This window comes from Hyperolius riggenbachi, chromosome 4, assembly GCF_040937935.1.
Source record: "Hyperolius riggenbachi isolate aHypRig1 chromosome 4, aHypRig1.pri, whole genome shotgun sequence".
NCBI lineage: Eukaryota > Metazoa > Chordata > Amphibia > Anura > Hyperoliidae > Hyperolius > Hyperolius riggenbachi.
The window spans coordinates 121116650-121134147 of NC_090649.1; the positions used below are offsets into that span (position 1 = coordinate 121116650).

The 17498-nt window shown below is 42.9% G+C and overlaps 1 protein-coding gene across 2 annotated transcripts in view; it reads right to left on the minus strand.

The window, feature by feature from the left end:
* Nucleotides 1–576: 576 nt before the first annotated feature.
* RASA2 (RAS p21 protein activator 2) overlaps nucleotides 577–17498 on the minus strand; it is a 156713-nt gene continuing 139791 nt past the window's right edge. For both annotated transcript variants that reach the window (XM_068280484.1, XM_068280485.1), the window contains 3 exons: nucleotides 14375–14478; nucleotides 4380–4560; nucleotides 577–3738 (listed from right to left, as the gene is read on the minus strand). In XM_068280484.1, coding sequence (XP_068136585.1) covers nucleotides 3708–3738; nucleotides 4380–4560; nucleotides 14375–14478 — 316 coding nt within the window. In that variant the 3' untranslated portion in view covers nucleotides 577–3707. The remainder of the gene's footprint in view (nucleotides 3739–4379; nucleotides 4561–14374; nucleotides 14479–17498) is intronic.

A 17498-nucleotide genomic window follows, 5' to 3' on the forward strand; every position in this document is an offset into this window, starting at 1 on the left:
AGGCTGACATATTTATTTCCTTTTAAACAATACCAGCTGCCTGGTTATCCTGCTGACACTCTGCCTCTAATACTTTTAAATCATAGACCCTGAACAAGCATGCAGTAGATCAGATGTTTCTGACAGGTTTATCAGATCTGACAAGGTTAGCTGCATGCTCGTTTCTGGTGCGATTCAGACACTACTGCAGCCAAATAGACCAGCAGTGCTGCTAGGCATCTAGTGCTGCTTGAAAAAGGAAATAAATATGGCAGCCTCCATAAACTTCTCACTTCAGTTGTCCTTTAAAGTGGACTTAAAAACATATAGCAAAAAAAATAAAAAACCGAGAAAGAAAAGCCTTCCTTCATGCACTCGTCTTTGCATCAGTTTAGAAGTGGGAGAACAAATGTGAGTGAGAAGTCTCCACACTTACACTACCTATACATAGACTAACTACATAAGACCCACCAGGATTTACAGGGTCATTATTTTTATATGCAGAGGATATATATATATATATATATATATATATATATATATATATATATATATATATATATATATATATATATATATATATATCTCTTACAGGCCTACCAGTATTTATGAAGTGGAATTAAAAATACAAACTGTCAGTTTGCATTTTTCACAAAATAAAAATAACTGAAAATTATCTTTATAAAAGATGTGAGGAGTCACATGGCTAGTGCCATCTCTACACAAGAATGGCTTTATCACGTAATGGTGGTGGTGACACGTCTATGGGGCTGCAGAGTGAGTATACTGCAATTACCAGAGAATGCAAGATTCTTCTACTCCGTATACTGATCTTCAATCAGCCCCCAGCCACCTATCGGTCAATTTCAAGAGACAATATTCTCCCTATTTCATTGGTCAGCCAGGTCACAGGATGTTTCCAACGTCACATGACCATGAACAACCAACCTTTCTGGAGTCCCATATTCTTATTCTAGTTTCAATGGTTAAAAATCTAAATCCACAGCTCCACACACACCATCATTATGATACATGTCACTTCAGGTACACATTACTGCATTATCAGGGACATCAAAGCTAACTAATTATTGCTTGTTAAAATTTACTGAGCGAGACAGCTTACTGCGAGTGCCATCTTTTTATTAACATGCTCTAAATTTTAGCCAGGACTTCTGTCTCCTCCCTTGCAGATTCTGTGGTGACCATCACTATGCACTTCTGAAAACAGATAAGCCTTGGTTCAGGGTCAGAATGCTTCAAACTGTATAGGAGACTTGGACAAACATATGACACCTGTGGAAGCTGTGTGGGTAAAAATGGCACTGGTTCTCTAAAAGCAATCTTTGCCATTTTTTTGTGTGCTTCCAATAAAACCTAAGTGGAATCGGTGTCCAAAAGTTTATGAGCATTTTAAACTGACCCCGCCTCTTCCTCCCTCACAAAGCTGCTTCCCATTTGTCAGCTGTCACTAGAACACTCTCCTAATCCTCACACCAACAGAGATTGAGATAGTTGGCCAGTGGGAGCAGCTTAGTAATGTAGGAAGGGATGGGTACAATTTGTGACTCAGGTCTGAGTCTAGCTCCATAAAGTTGGATACAGCTTCACTAAACTCCAGCATTAAAAAAATATGCTTTACATACTAAACCCTGTTTAGTCACAATCAGTTTTTACGATTTACAAAAAAAATAAAAATAAAAATACTTCCACTACCTCAAAAACAGTTTAAATGTGACCCCTCCCAAGAAGCAGCATGTCTGCAAGAAAGTGCCTTTCCAGCAGGCCTAGGGGAGGGTACATGTGGTGATGTCATCAAGCTCTCCTCAATTTCAAAAAGCCTACAAGGGGCGTGTCCACAACAAGGCTCCAATTGCTAATCAGCCAGCTCCATTATGCAAAATCCATAAGAGTCCTTGGGGTATGATTTTTTTCATTACATAACACAAGTGACAATTACAATTCAAAGGCAAAATGATAGTGATGACTGGAGTTCAGATCTGTAATAATTTCTTCTTGCTAAATAAATTGCTCCATAAAAAGACCCCACCCAAATTTACAAAGCACTGGTGCCTTTTGTTGTTAAAACCTGTAAATGCTGAGTGTGCCATTGCTCTGGGCTCCCCCCCAGAATGTGTGGCTCTCAAAATGTATTGTAAAAATATCCATCTCCAGACCTCAAAGAACAATTATGACTCAAACGCAGCATCCACATCACAGAATGCCCATTTCTGGTCGACATATTTTGCTGCACGACTAATACTATTGTTTGTCAAAGCTGCGCTAATGTACATATTTATACAAAAAGAGAACAGGGAGCAAAGCTGCAGAGAATTTCTACTTTGAAAGGGATTGTTCGAGCTTAGAAATGTACCCAGTTCCTATTTATAGCAACAAGAAGCAGCAAAGCTGGGAATGTGATGCAGCCTCTCAAATAGAAGAATGATATAAGCTAGAGAATCTATGGAGACCATTTAACACAACCTGTCCCGACTCCTGGAATGCAAAAACCACAACTGGCTTCATGTGAAAATTATCTGTGATAACTTTCATAACCAATATACTTTTTGCAACCTGTACTGCTTATTGCTGTCACTTTCTCTCCTTCAGCCCTAATGAGCTGCCTGTGAGCATTTCTGTGCACCAGGACTTGCACACAACGGAGACTAAACCTGGAGCAGCTCACGACTACTATGAGCACCATCATAGCTTAAAGTTCAGATAATATCCTAAGTAACAGAGGCAAAGGTAGAGTTATGGCTTGAGGGTGTCCCCACTGCATGTCATGCGGTGTTTTACAACATGGCAACATGACCACCAAGCTAGTCTTTGAGAGAATGTTACATCAACTGACTGATGCAGCCTCTATGTTTCTTTCCAGTGTGACTAAAAGCATCTAGAAAGTCAAGCTGTTCCAATCATGACTTTCAATTACTACAGTAAACCGCTAATCTGGTGCCTTCTTCAACTGTAAATAGATGTAGAGAGTATGCCATAGGGCTTCTGCCTTTAGCAATCAATCAATCTATGAAGGAAAATACCCACTTTGCAAGTAAAAGCAAAGCTGAAAGAATGTAAGTTAACTAAAATTACAAAAAAACAAAATAAATAAATAATCGATGTGTACCGTTTAAAGAAAAACAGGTCTGAACACCCTGAATTGTCTAGTGCAGGGAGGTGTGGTACATTCCAATGAGTCTTTCTGCCAGGGCTCTTCCGCCATTACCGAGCCCCTATTCCTTGCGAGCTTACAATCGCGCTTCTGTCCTGGTCTCAGGTTCCCTACGGACTGAGACGTGGGGTTTAGTATGGATTGTGTGTGATTGTACGAAGCTAAGCACACCTAGCAGATTTCCAACATTCATGTGATGGCCTCTCCTGTTAGAGAAAGCAGTCTCTGGCCAATTGGAAAATACAGAACTCATAATGTGAGGTGTGGCCATGGAGAATGCAACTGAGAAATGGTGGGCAGCATCTGTAAGTGTCCAAAGCACTGCCTGCAGTGTGTCATCTCAAGCCAAATAAACCCCTATCTGGCTCTCTTAGAAGATACCCACTTCATTTCCTCAGGGATCTGAGCTACTTTCTCCCAGGTCTTTAGAAATACCCCTGCAATGCAGGTATAAATAAGTTGCCAAGTGGTTTCCAAACTCCAGCTCTAATTGTGCTGAGTATTGTCTTCTGGCATTGCTTGATTCCAGTTGTTTGTGTATCTAAACTCCTTAGGGCTGCTATGATCCTTTCCCCACAATTGGATTCTGTCTGAAATAGAAAATAAACAGTTATAACAGTTAATTGTGCACACATATTAAAAAAAAAAAAAAATTATATCTATCTATCTATCCATCTTTATCTCTATCTATCTATCTATATCGATCTATCTATCTATTCACACTCTGAACCAGCTGCCCGTTGCCTTGGTCAACAACCCTGCCAAACTTCGGCAAATGCATTGCATTTTGATCCGCGCAGGGGGACACGGTAGCGATGCACTTAGCTGACCCTAACGACATAATGGGAAACTATGGGATCAAATGCGACGTTTGCACAACAACAGGAAATGATCATGCCAGTGGTTGTTCATTGGACATCGCTTAAATGACGAGCATCATGGCCGTCGTTTAACTCTGTGTAGCCGTCCATCCGAACCCGCCCTTACATGCAGTTTTCCCCCAGGTAACACAATTATGTATTTTATTTTTCCCAAATTTACTTCAGAGTCACTTTAAATACATTGTAAGCCCCCTGCACACTTTTCCCTGGATGGCAAATAGGAATCGCATGTAAAACCACGTCAAAATCGCAAATCGGAATCAGAATCACATGTAGTGTGCAAGAGGCCTAAAGGTAAAATTACTGCACAGAAGCATGGTTAAGTTAAGACTACAATGTCTCATACTCACTGGCTGCCATACTCTGCACTGGTACAAAACTTCTTGTATTTCTCGTGTGGCTCATTCAACTTCTCCACAATTGCTATGATCTGCTGAATGGTCTTGAAGGTCTCCACAGAATCATCAATGGTGAAGTGGTACTCGCTGTGCTCCTGAGGTCCCTGGTAGACTGCAATAGTGCCACACACCTCTGTAAAAAACAAAACAAAAAAAGCAGAGGACTTGATAACCATTTCATTGTTCTCTAAATTATGTTGGGGAATAGTCAAGTGCTATAAAAATGTGCAATGTGTACATTTAAAGGGACCCTGAATAAGTTTAAAAAAAACTGAATTTGCACTTACCTGGCGCTACCTCCAGCCCACCTCCAGTTACCCCACTACTTTGGTATGAAGACGTTAGGTCTGCTTCTCGCTACGGATGATCGCGGAATTATGCCGGCCGGCTGCGCGTCATCACGCCAGAGTCCTGCTTGTGCGCGGTTCAATCTTAGAGAACTGCGTATGCGCAGGACTCTTACACTGCCCGGCGTGATGACGCAATTGTCCGCAGCGGGAAGCAGACCTGACGACTTTAGGCTGAGTTCGTTGTGTAACCGGAGCTGGGACCAGGGAAGGAGCCAGGAGGACACCAGGGGACCGCGCAGCCTACAGTGGGCTGGAGGTAGCCCAGGTAAGTGTACATTCTGTTTTTATAACCTGCTCAGGGTCCCTTTAAGACACGTCCTGATGATGACACGTCCTGATGATCCAAGCTGTATACAATTTTAGTGTAATTTTAGTGACAGGCCATCTGTACAGTAAACCTGAAAGGAAAGCAAACTGATCCAAATAACTAATCTTAAAGGAATACTGTAGGGGGGTCGGGGGAAAATGAGCTGAACTTACCCGGGGCTTCTAATGGTCCCCCGCAGACATCCTGTGCCCGCGCAGCCACTCACCGATGCTCCGGCCCCGCCTCCGGTTCACTTCTGGAATTTCTGACTTTAAAGTCAGAAAACCACTGCGCCTGCATGCCCGTGTCCTCGCTCCCACTAATGTCACCAGGAGTGTACTGTCCAGACACAGACCATACTGGGCCTGCGCTGTGCGCTCTTGATGACATCAGCGGGATCGAGGACACGGGAACGCAGGCGCAGTGGTTTTCAGACTTTAAAGTCAGAAATTCCAGAAGTGAACCGGAGGCGGGGCCGGAGCATCGGTGAGTGGCTGCGCCAACACAGGATGTCTGCGGGGGACCGTTAGAAGCCCCGGGTAAGTTCAACTCATTTTCCCCTGACCCCCCTACAGTATCCCTTTAAATAGGACTTTCATTTTTATTTTTGGTCTCTAGGGCTACAAATCTAGGTGTGAAGACTGAACTTTCTCACTGGCATGACTGCAGTTCCTTCAATTTTCTTTTTATAGAAAAGGTTTTTCAGAATTTTTTCACACAAGATAAAATGAAATAAAGAGTTAAGAACAATAACACACACAGATAAACAAATAAAATAAACAAAGCAGTAAACAAATGGAAGCAACGGCTAGGTAAGGGCCTGTTCAGACTATGCGCGTTCCTAGACGTTTTCAGGGAACGTGTCTGGGTACCAAAAACGCATAGGAACGGCTCCTAATGCTTTTGAATGGGCTAGTTCACATGTATGCGTATGAGACGCATACGTTTCTCATCCGCATTGCTGCACGCAGTTCTGTGCGTTACGCATAGAAACGGACGCAATGAAAGTCTATGGACGCGTATCAAAAACGCGTACTATTGCGTTTTTAGTGTCCGTTTTCCTCTGCGGTTCCCATAATTCTTTTTTTTCCCCTGGGTCACGTGTGTGTGCAAAACGCAATAGAATACGCATTAGAACGCAAGAAAAACGCATGCGTTTTTCAACTTGCGTTTCTTTGATTTTAAACGCATTCTTCATACGCAGATAGTCTGAACAGGCCCTAAGGGTTGCGAGATACACTTTACCAAGGATCATAGCGTACGGTTGATGGTGACAGGAGACTAGCAGGAGGCGCAAGCATAACACAGTGGGGACCAAGGTGTTATTGCCCAGAGTGATAGCCCAGTCACAATGCAATCTAAGAACCCAAGTGAAGGGAGGCCCAGGTACCCCATATATTGAGAAATTTACCAGGCCCATTGGCGTTAGAAAGGGAGATTCTTTAAGAGTATTAATCTCATTAATTTTACAGACTAGAGCCCTCCAGGGTGAGGAAGGGTAGTTCCAAGATTTGGCCAGAATAGCCTTGGCTAAAGAACATGTTGGAAGATTTAGACAACCAGGGCCTATATCTGTAAAAGAGTGCTGACCATGGGTCTGGGGAAACTATAGAACCCAGGACTTAAGATATCAAACCAAAAAACATTCATGCCAGAAGCCTTTGATAGCTGGGAACTCCAACTAGCAATGTAACTGGTCTGCACTCTGAAACAGGTCATGAGACAACATGCCCCTACTTACAAAGCTTAGACAGGGTTCTGTACCAGTCATAAAATATCTTCACTCATCATCACTCACAGGCACCTCTCTGCTCCATCCTCAGCGGCATCACTGGCTCAGCAAGAGAGCAGTCATCGACCTGCACTACTCCGTCCTCTGTGAGCAGCCACCCACAGCCAGGACTACCGCCGGTAGGATCTGAGAGAGGAACGCTCTCCTTTTCTTCTTCTTCGCTCCCCCCACTCATCCATGTCTATGCAGATCACCAATTAAGCTCCCAAACAGAGCGCTCCTCCTGTCCACACAGGAGTATTATACACATCCCCTGTGGCTAGCAGTAGTAGCATGTAGTAGTATGATTACTGGAGGCATGGTGCTGTCTCTTTCATACTTCATACTGATTATTGTATTTTACATAGAGGTGGTTGTTGCATCTACTTAAATTATTGAAACTCAGGAGCTTCTTCATTTCCTACCCTCGGCCTATATGCGAGTCAGTAATTTTTTCCTGGTTTCTGGGCTAAATATTGGGGGCTCGGCTTATATGCGAGTCGGCTTATATGTGAGTACATATGGTAAGTGGTGTATGAGTGCCTCCATCAAAGTAATCATGGCATATTGAGCTTTTTTTGTAAATCTCGGTCATCAGAAGTGTTTGTTGGAAGTTCTATGACCCCTGGCTATCAGGGAGAGTTAACACTACATGCTGACTTCTTCTTCTTATTATTTATTTATATAGCGCCAACATATTCCGCAGCGCTTTACAAAGCACAATAAGACGACAAGGGGAACATAGATACAACTAACAAATGTACAGCAGAGTTCCAAGCAGCACAAATATTGTTACAAGAACAGTAAACATTAGGAGGATGACCCTGCCCTTGCGAGCTTACAATCTAATGGGTTGTGGGGGACACACTAGGTAAGGGGGTGGAGGATGGATGAGGCAGTGATTCTTTGCCTCTGATTACATTGTGACAGAGAAGTAAATAAGGGCTATAGAATGTTATAAGCTTGTCTGAAAAGGTGTGTTTTAAGAGTGCGTTTGAAGATGTCCAGGTTTGGAGCATGACGTACAGGCTGTGGAAGAGAGTTCCAGATAAGGGGTGATGCTCGTGTAAAGTCCTGGATGCAAGCATGAGAGGAGGTGATCAGCTTAGAGGCCAGGAGAATTTCTTGGAAGGAGCGAAGGTTGCGGGAGGGACAATATCTTGAGATTAGTAAGGAGATGTATGGAGGAGACAACTCGTGGAGGGCTTTGTATGTTAGAGTCAGGAGTTTGAACTGGATCCTCTGGGTAATGGGTAACCAGTGGAGAGAATGGCACAGTGGGGCTGCATCGGAAGAGCGTGTGGAAAGGTGAATGAGGCGGGCCGCTGAATTTAGAAGGGATTGGAGAGGTGCTAGCCTGTTTTTTGGTAGGCCACAGAGCAGGGTGTTGCAGTAGTCTAGGCGGGAGATGATTTAGGCATGAACAAGCATTTTGGTGGCTTCTTGTGTGAGGAAGGGACGGATACGGAATATATTTTTGAGCTGGAAATAGCAGGTGGTGGTTAATGAGGCAATGTGAGGTTTAAAGGAGAGCTCTGAGTCAAGTATAAACCCCAAGCAGCGGGCCTTAGTGGTTGAGGTTATTGGGGTGTTGTCTACCGTTATGGTTGCAATTGGTGGGTTTGAAGAAAGCGATGGTGGAAAAAAAAAAATCACAATTTCCATTTTAGTCATGTTGAGTTTGAGGAAGCGGGAGGACATGAATGCAGAAACGGCACGTAGACAGTCGGGGACTCTGGATAGTAGTGAGGACAGGTCAGGAGCTGAGAGATAGATTTGGGTGTCATCCGCATAGAGGTGATACTGGAAGCCAAAAGAGTTAATTAGTTGTCCCAGGTCACGGGTGTAGATTGAGAAAAGAAGTGGCCCAAGAACAGAGCCTTGAGGTACACCAACAGACAGTGGGTGTGGAGAGGAATTGGTGTTAGAGAAGGAGACAGTGTAAGAGCGTCCAGAGAGATAAGAGGAGATCCAGGAATGTGCTTGTCCCTTGATTCCTAAAGATGTCAGTGTCTGCAGAAGCAGAGCATGATCAACCGTGTCAAAGGCAGAGGAAAGGTCAAGGAGTATTAGAATGGAGAACTGGCCTTTGGATTTAGCTACCAGTAGGTCATTAGCAACTTTCGTGAGGACAGTTTCAGTGGAATGGTGTGTGCGGAATCCAGATTGAAAGGGGTCAAGTAAGGAGTTGGTAGAGAGAAAGGCAGACAATTCTGAGTGGATGTGACGTTCCAGCAGTTTAGAAGCAAAGGGGAGGAGAGAGACAGGACGGTAGTTGGATAGAGAAGTTGGATCAAGAGAGGGTTTTTGATTAGTGGTGTGATTATAGCTTGTTTGAATAAGGAAGGAAAAGTGCCAGTGGAGAGAGAAAGGTTGAATACAGTTGTTAGAGCGGGATTAAAGGAGGAGGAAAGCTGGGGGATTAGATGAGAGGGAATAGGGTCCAGGGCACAGGTAGTGAGATGCGCTTTGGAGATTAGTAAGGAAAGACACTGTTCAGTTAGTGTGGTGAAATATGTCAGAGTGGGAGAGTGGTCTTGTGGAGCGGGGGGAAGGCAGTTAGTGGTGGGCGAGGGTGCAGGCGGACAGAAGGAATTTATAGGTGACGGTTGAGCTGGTAAAAGTGGTTGCGTGTTGAAGCTATTACGTATTGCATCAATCTTGGTTGTAAAGTATGATGCGAAGTCGTCGGCTGACAGACATGTGGTAGGGGGAGGAGGTGGGGGACGAAGTAGGGAGTTAAAGCGGTTTAACACCCAGCATTACAACTTTGCTTTAAAAGATTGCTTACAGCTTACAAACTATTATGCCAGATTTTTTTTTAAGCAGAAATTCACTGAATGGGTTAAACATGACATTTTAGTGTTGGATTTAACTAGGAATCCGCATCCATTCTTATCTTTAGTTACAAATGTATCTTTGTTTGGAATGCAATTAGACCTCTGAAAAGCCTGCCGGGGAAGCCCTCTTTGTTCTCTCAGAGCAGTGTTTGTTTATTACTTTGTAAATAGATACATTTGTAACTAAACAAGCAAGCACTGAGGAGGATTTCTAGCTAATTGCAGCACTAAAATGTCATGTTTAATCCATTCAGTGAATTTCTGCTAAAAAAAAATCTGGCATAATAGTTTATAAGCTGTAAGCAATCTTTTGAAGCAAAGTTGAAATGCTGGGTGTTAGACCACTTTAAAGGTGTTGAACAATTGTTTTGGGTTGTGGGACTGTGAGGAAATGAGCGAGGAACTACAGAAACTGAAGTACACCGATTTATAGTTGTGCATTATTAACTATTAAGATGCCCAAACATAAGCAGCCGACCGACCATCCGATTCAATAATCGAATCAGAAGAAAATTGCTGCCGCCACAAGCAGTTCGACTATTTAACAGATTTCGGGTCGAAATTGGTCGAATGCCTCGACTGGACATGCTGGAAAATCTTAGGCTGTCGAAGTCGATCAGGTGCACGGCTGTAACCGCGCAATAATTGTGAATGGCAAACTCAGCAGAACTCCTGGCTGCTGTCCCTCCAAATGGTTTATATGCGGCGCCCCCCCCCCCCCCCCGCCCGGTGCCCATGCATTACAATACTTTATCTGTCACGCCATTCGCTGAGTGTCCGCTGTATTTCCGCATTCTGGTTCCACATGACTACCGGCATACAGCATGTGGAATGCCCCACATGCTATAACGCCGGCAACCACGTGGGGCGCCAATGGGGAAATACAGCGGATAATCGGGGGACAGTGCAACAGATATAGTATTGTATGGCACGGGCACATAAAACAATTGGGGGGGACACGGCCGGGGGCGGCACCATTAGGCCGATTTCTGAAAGATTTCATGCGGATATCAATCGGAAATTGGCTTGTGTGTAAGGGCAGCCAACAGATCTCTCTCTGGTCAGATTTGATCAGAGAGAGATCTTTCTCTAGGTCGAATCTGCCCATCATCGTTACATGCATAAGAACATTTAAGGTAGACAAAAGAACTTGCCTGTGCTTTTTAGTAGTTTGTGTTGGTACTATTTCATCATGTTATTTGTTACTTCTTAAAGAGAACCTTAACTAAAAATAAAAAGTCAAAATAACCATACGCAGGTCATACTCCCCTCCTGTATAGTCTACTCCTCAATCTCTTTCTCCTCTCCTGCATCCCATTTGTCCACTGCGATCAATGGAATTATCCATCCTCCATTTTAAAAATGGCCATTACCCCACAACAGCTTCCTGGTCAGCACACTGTTAAACTGTAATATCACCCACTTGAGCCATAGGGAAACACGGACATTACCTTGCACATTCAGTTGTAACCGACAGCTGCTGATATATATACTCACAGCAACTGGTATATTTCAGTTCTGAGAAAATATTGTCAGAACTGGAAGGGATCATTGTAAAAAGAAAGTAGTGAGCTTCTGAGAGGAACTGACGGTGAGGTAAGTATGTAATGTAATGCTATGTCATGTGTTTATTTTTTAATAATTTTACTTGCATCAGGTTCCCTTTGAAGAAAAATGTATAATAAAAAAAAAAATACAAAAAAAAAAAAATACAAAAAAAATGGTACTTTTCTGCCATAACTATTTCTGAAGTCTACAGACCAATACTAGGTAATGTTTTCCAACCCATCTAACTACAACGAGCAGGAGGGGTGTTGGGATTAGGTAATCATAAAAAATGTGCTTTAACAATATTTTCATTCTTGCGAAGAGAGAGAAAGAAAACACACACTGATGTTTGCCAAGAGCCAGACCTGGAAAATATTTTCATATGAACACTTTTCAAAACATGTTAGAGACTGAAGGAGTTTATTTACCAAAAGATAAACCTCTGAAGTAAAGTCCCTATAAGACAAATACAGGATTTTCTCAAAAAATTAGCATATTGTGATAAAGTTCATTATTTTCTGTAATGTACTGATAAACATTAGACTTTCATATATTTTAGATTTAAATACACACAACTGAAGTAATTCAAGCCTTTTATTGTTTTAATATTGATGATTTTGGCATACAGCTCATGAAAACCCAAATCTCCTATCTCAAAAAATTAGCATATTTCATCCGACCAATAAAAGAAAAGTGTTCTTAAAACAAAAAAAGTCAACCTTCAAATAATTATGATCAGTTATGCACTCAATACTTGGTCAGGAATCCTTTTGCAGAAATGACTGCTTCAATGTGGCATGGCATGGAGGCAATCAGCCTGTGGCACTGCTCAGGTGTTATGGAGGCCCAGGATGCTTCGATTGAGCACAGTAATACCATGGTCAGTAAACCAAATGGTTTTGGCACTGTGAGCAGGTGCCAGGTCGTGCTGAAAAATGAAATCTTTATCTCCATAAAGCTTTTCAGCAGATGGAAGCATGAAGCGCTCCAAAATCTCCTGATAGCTAGCTGCATTGACCCTGCCCTTGATAAAACACAGTGGACCAACACCAGCAGCTGACATGGCACCCCAGACCATCACTGACTGTGGGTACTTGACACTGGACTTCAGGCATTTTGGCATTTCCCTCTCCCCAGTCTTCCTCCATACTCTGGCACCTTGATTTCCGGTTGACATGTAAAAGTTGCTTTCATCCGAAAAAAGTACTTTGGACCACTGAGCAACAGTCCAGTGCTGCTTCTCTGTAGCTCAGGCGCTTCTGCCAAAGTTTCTGGTTCAAAAGTGGGTTCATGCTTCCATCTGCTGAAAAGCTTTATGGAGATGAAGATTTCATTTTTCAGCACGACCTGGCACCTGCTCACAGTGCCAAAACCACTGGTAAACGGTTTACTGACCATGGTATTACTGTGCTCAATTGGTCTGCCAACTCTCCTGACCTGAACCCCATAGAGAATCTGTGGGATATTGTGAAGAGAAAGTTGAGAGACGCAAGACCCAACACTCTGGATGAGCTTAAGGCCGCTATCGAAGCATCCTGGGCCTCCATAACACCTGAGCAGTGCCACAGGCTGATTGCCTCCATGCCACACCGCATTGAAGCGGTCATTTCTGCAAAAGGATTCCCGACCAAGCATTGAGTGCATAACTGATCATAATTATTTGAAGGTTGACTTTTTTTGTTTTAAAAACACTTTTCTTTTATTGGTCGGATGAAATATGCTAATTTTTTGAGATAGGAATGTTGGGTTTTCATGAGCTGTATGCCAAAATCATCAATATTAAAACAATAAAAGCTTGAACTACTTCAGTTGTGTGTAATGAATCTAAAATATATGAAAGTCTAATGTTTATCAGTACATTACAGAAAATAATGAACTTTATCACAATATGCTAATTTTTTGAGAAGATCCTGTAAGTAGAATATAATTGTGAAGAGCCCCTGGCTATAACACTTTCATGTTATGTTAAACTCAGGCCCACAGTGCAGATATGGCTCACAGTGCCATCAAATCCGGCTTACAAGTGGTATCCCCACTTTTAATTATATTTGGCCCTGAGTGCAAAGTGTATATGGCTGAAACTATGAAGCCACATGTGAAGGAAGAGGGGCCACTAAGCACCAGGGAACTGTATAGGTGAAGGAAGGGGAACACTAGACACCAGGAGCCTTTATAGGGGAGGGGGGACCACTAGACACTAGGAAACCCTAGACCACCAGGGAAGCTATATTGGTGAAGCCCTAGATCACCAGGAAAACCATATGGGGAGGGAGAGGAAAATCACTAGACACCAGAGAACTGTGTTAAGGGTGTGAGGAGGGACCAATCAACACCAGGGGACTGTTTAGTAGGGGGACCACTAGACACCAGCAAGCTACAGTGGGGAGGATATGGGGTCACTAAACACCAGGGAACTGCACAGAAGAGGAAGGGGAACATTAGACAGCAGGGAACTGTATAGGGAGAGGGGGGGGGGGGCACTAAACACTAAGAAACTTACAGGGGCAGGAAGGGAACAATTAGACACCAAGGAACTGTATAAGGGATGGAGGGGGCAACTAGACACCAGGGATCAATATAGGAGAGGAAGGGGGCACTAGACACCAATAATCTGTATAGGGGAAAGAGGGTAACCGTTAGACACCGGGGAACTGTATAAGTTAGGGAGGGGAGCCATTAGATATCAGAAAGCTATATAAGAAACGGAGATCTATAAAGATATGATGAACATAGGGCTGCATATCTCCACAGGGTCACAAGATTTCTTTGCTTTAAGGCAGCGTTTCTCAACCTTTTTACCCTGAAGGAACCCTTGCAAATTATTTTTGGATCTTGAGGAACCTCTGGCATGGTCTTTAAAAGCTGGTGTGGCTGTTTATGTCCCTACCAACTATTACACTGACCCTCATTATAATGTCTCCTTATTCTAGTGCTTTTCACTAATGTGCTCATTATTATTCTGACCCACAATATGGTGCTTCTTTTTTACAGTACACCCTAATATAATAGAATGTGCTCTATTATACTTCCCCCAAAATGGGGGGAAATGCCAAGGAATCCCTGCAGACTACTCTTCCAGGGAACCCTGGATGAGAAAGCCTGTTTTATGGGGACACAAGTGGACACATTACCTTCCATCTTCTGCAGTTTTGGCATGCTCACGCTGTATAGGGAATAGATCCTCTCACATTCTCGGTCTCCATCTATGTCCAATGCCACGTCAGCTGGAACATTTCTGTAGAGATGAGGAGAAATCAGGGCAAGGTATTAATGAGCTCATGACATAGTGTACCTAGCACAGAACACTCTGATACACAGCTGCAGGGACACGGATTTCCCAGTCGTCAATGTGATGGAATGCAGAACCTTCCTGCCGACACCAGCTCTACTCAGCAACACATACAAGTGCAGAGAGCCTATCAGTGACCAATGGTGATCTTTAGAGGGTCTCTTCACATTAAAAGTGGACCCTCAGAGCAAAGTTCTGTATGTGGCGACACAGAGATATCCCTGTATCTGGCACCTGCTAACAGTACGTCCTTCACACTGCCAAGTTTCTTCAGCTGACTGTTTATCTTGTATGCATTAATCTACTGTAATGATGCCAAATCTAGTTTGTGGAACCAGATGTCCGCAGACTGAGGCTGAGCTGCACTGCTATTGAGAATGTAGCAAAGGTCCGCTTTAAAATGAAATGCAAAACAGAAGGTATTTGTGATTATTCAGGATGGAGTGATCATATCATGTCTCCCACGATGCTTCACTGCCGAATATGCAAATCATCCTTAGTCATCCCTGTCAGCTAACCACACCTCCAGAACCGCTGGCATATGCAATGATGTGTCAGCTTGTTAATTGTAGGGACGGTATAGTGACTGTCTTAGAATATATTTTTTTTTCATATTGTGCTTGGAACAATAGCAAAAAACACCTTATTATAAACATTTTTTTTATACAAAACAACTTAAAAACTTTACATAAATGTCTCCTTTTTTGTCAAACCACCACATCTCTACCAGGTAATGTTTTACAAACTGAAGAGAACTTTCCAGTTGGACCAGCAGGTGGTGCTCTAAACATCACATTTTAAAGCCCAAATAAAACTGAAATTGAACAAGGCAAATTCTGAAAGCAATCATGTTGGTTATTGTAAATTACAAGTATTACTTTTGGAAATAAACTTTTTAAATTGGAAAAACCCTTTTGTATCCTTGTGCCTGCTGCTGCTTTGCACCTATCCATAAGATGTTCTGAAGTACCAATTAAATCTTGTTTAAACCATATAGAATGGTTGTGTTTGGTTTTGGGGAGGTAAGTCTACCCTTGCCCCCCAACCTATATGTTTTTACCTATGATCAATTTTTTTTCTCTGCTGGCGCCTGTTTCCATTGCACCAATCTATAGGAGCTTAGAGACTTTTCCTGCCTGTTAACGCCTGTACCCAATACACAATGATTTTTTTTCCTGCGGGAGAAGCAATAAGGAAATCAATGCACTCGGGGAATTTCTAGCCCTTAAGGAGGAACCGTAACCAAGGATTGAACTTTATCCTAATCAGTAGCGGATACCCCCATTCTCATGAGAGTTTTTTTTCTTTTCTGAAATGGATAATCAGGGGGCTCTCTGTATGGTTGCTATTGTGGTAAAACCCCTCCCACAGTGTGATGTCAGCACCTAGATACAGACATCACACTGTGGGAGCCTTGTTGCATTCTAGGAAATAACAGCTGTTTCCAACTGCCAAAAAAGCAGCATCTCCTTCCACAGACATCACCTGCCAGCATGTCCCCATGTAATACATTTCAAAATGTAAATCAGGTAAGCACTTTTTTCACTATGATACTTTCATTGTAGTTCCTCTTTAAAGGGTTACTTGAGTCTGGGAAAAAAACAGTTTAACTTATCTGGAGCTTCTTGCAGCCCCTCTGCAGTCATCCTGGGCCTCGTCGTCCTGCAATCTTCAAGCGAGCAGCAGTGACCGCCTCAAAGCTGGCTGGTTTTTGCCAGTCACAGGCTACTGCGCACAATTTGCCCAAGCCACCCATTGCAGGGAGTGTTCTGCGCATGCGTAGAATGCTGCCGTGCACGGGGAAGCGGTGGTGAAAATCGTTGCCGGATAACTTTGAGGGGGTCATAGCTGCTGGAGGGTCTTGGAAGGACGACGCGTAGCCCCAAGTAAGTTAAACTTTTTTTTTTTTTTTTTTTACTTATAGGGACCCGAGCAGGTACTAAAATCAGAATTTCCACTTATCTGGAGCTACCTCCAGCCCACCGTAGGCCGGGAGGTCCCCCGGCGTCCTCCTGGCTCCTCTCCCAGTCCCGCTTGTCGGCTCTGTTATTGTACAACTTCGGCTTGACGTCATCAAGGCTGCTTCCCGCTTGGCCGATACGTGTCATCACGCCAGCCGGCATGAGAGTCCTGCCCATGCGCGGTTCAACATCAGAGAAGAGTGATGACGCGTAGCTGGACAGCGTGCTGACGCGTATCGGCCAAGCGGGAAGTAGCCCGGCTGACTTTAAGCCAAAGTCATACAATAATAATGTGATTTTTAAACAAAACGGATACCGTACTTTAGGCTCATTAACCACTTAAGCTCTCAGTCGTTTTCACTTTATGCATCCGGGCAATGTTCACCTCCCATTCATTCGCCTATAACTTTATCACTACTTATCACAATGAACTGATCTATATCTTGTTTTTTCCGCCACCAATTAGGCTTTCTTTGGGGGGTACATTTTGCTAAGAGCTACCTTACTGTAAATGCATTTTGACAGTAAGAATAAGAAAAAAACGAAAACAATTCATTATTTCTCCGTTTTCGGCCATTATAGTTTTAAAATAATACATGCCTCCATAATTAAAACCCATGTATTGTAATTGCCCAGTTGTTACGGTTATTTCACCGTTTAAATTATGTCCCTATCACAATGTATGGCGACAATATTTTATTTGGAAATAAAAGAGCATTTTTCCCGTTTTGCATCCATCACTATTTACAAGCTTATAAAAAAAAATATTTCATCTTTACATAGATATTTAAACAGTTTAAACCCTTAGGTAAATATTTGTGTTTGTTTTTTTTAAATTGTAATTTTTTTTTTTTATTAAACATTTTATGTGGGTATTTTTGGGAAGGGGGGGGGGGGGGGGGGGGCGGGGAAGTAAATAGTGTTTTATTTAGGGAAAAGTGTGTGTAATGTAATTTTTTTTTTTACTTTTAGATGTAGTTTTACTCTTTGGCCACAAGATGGCAA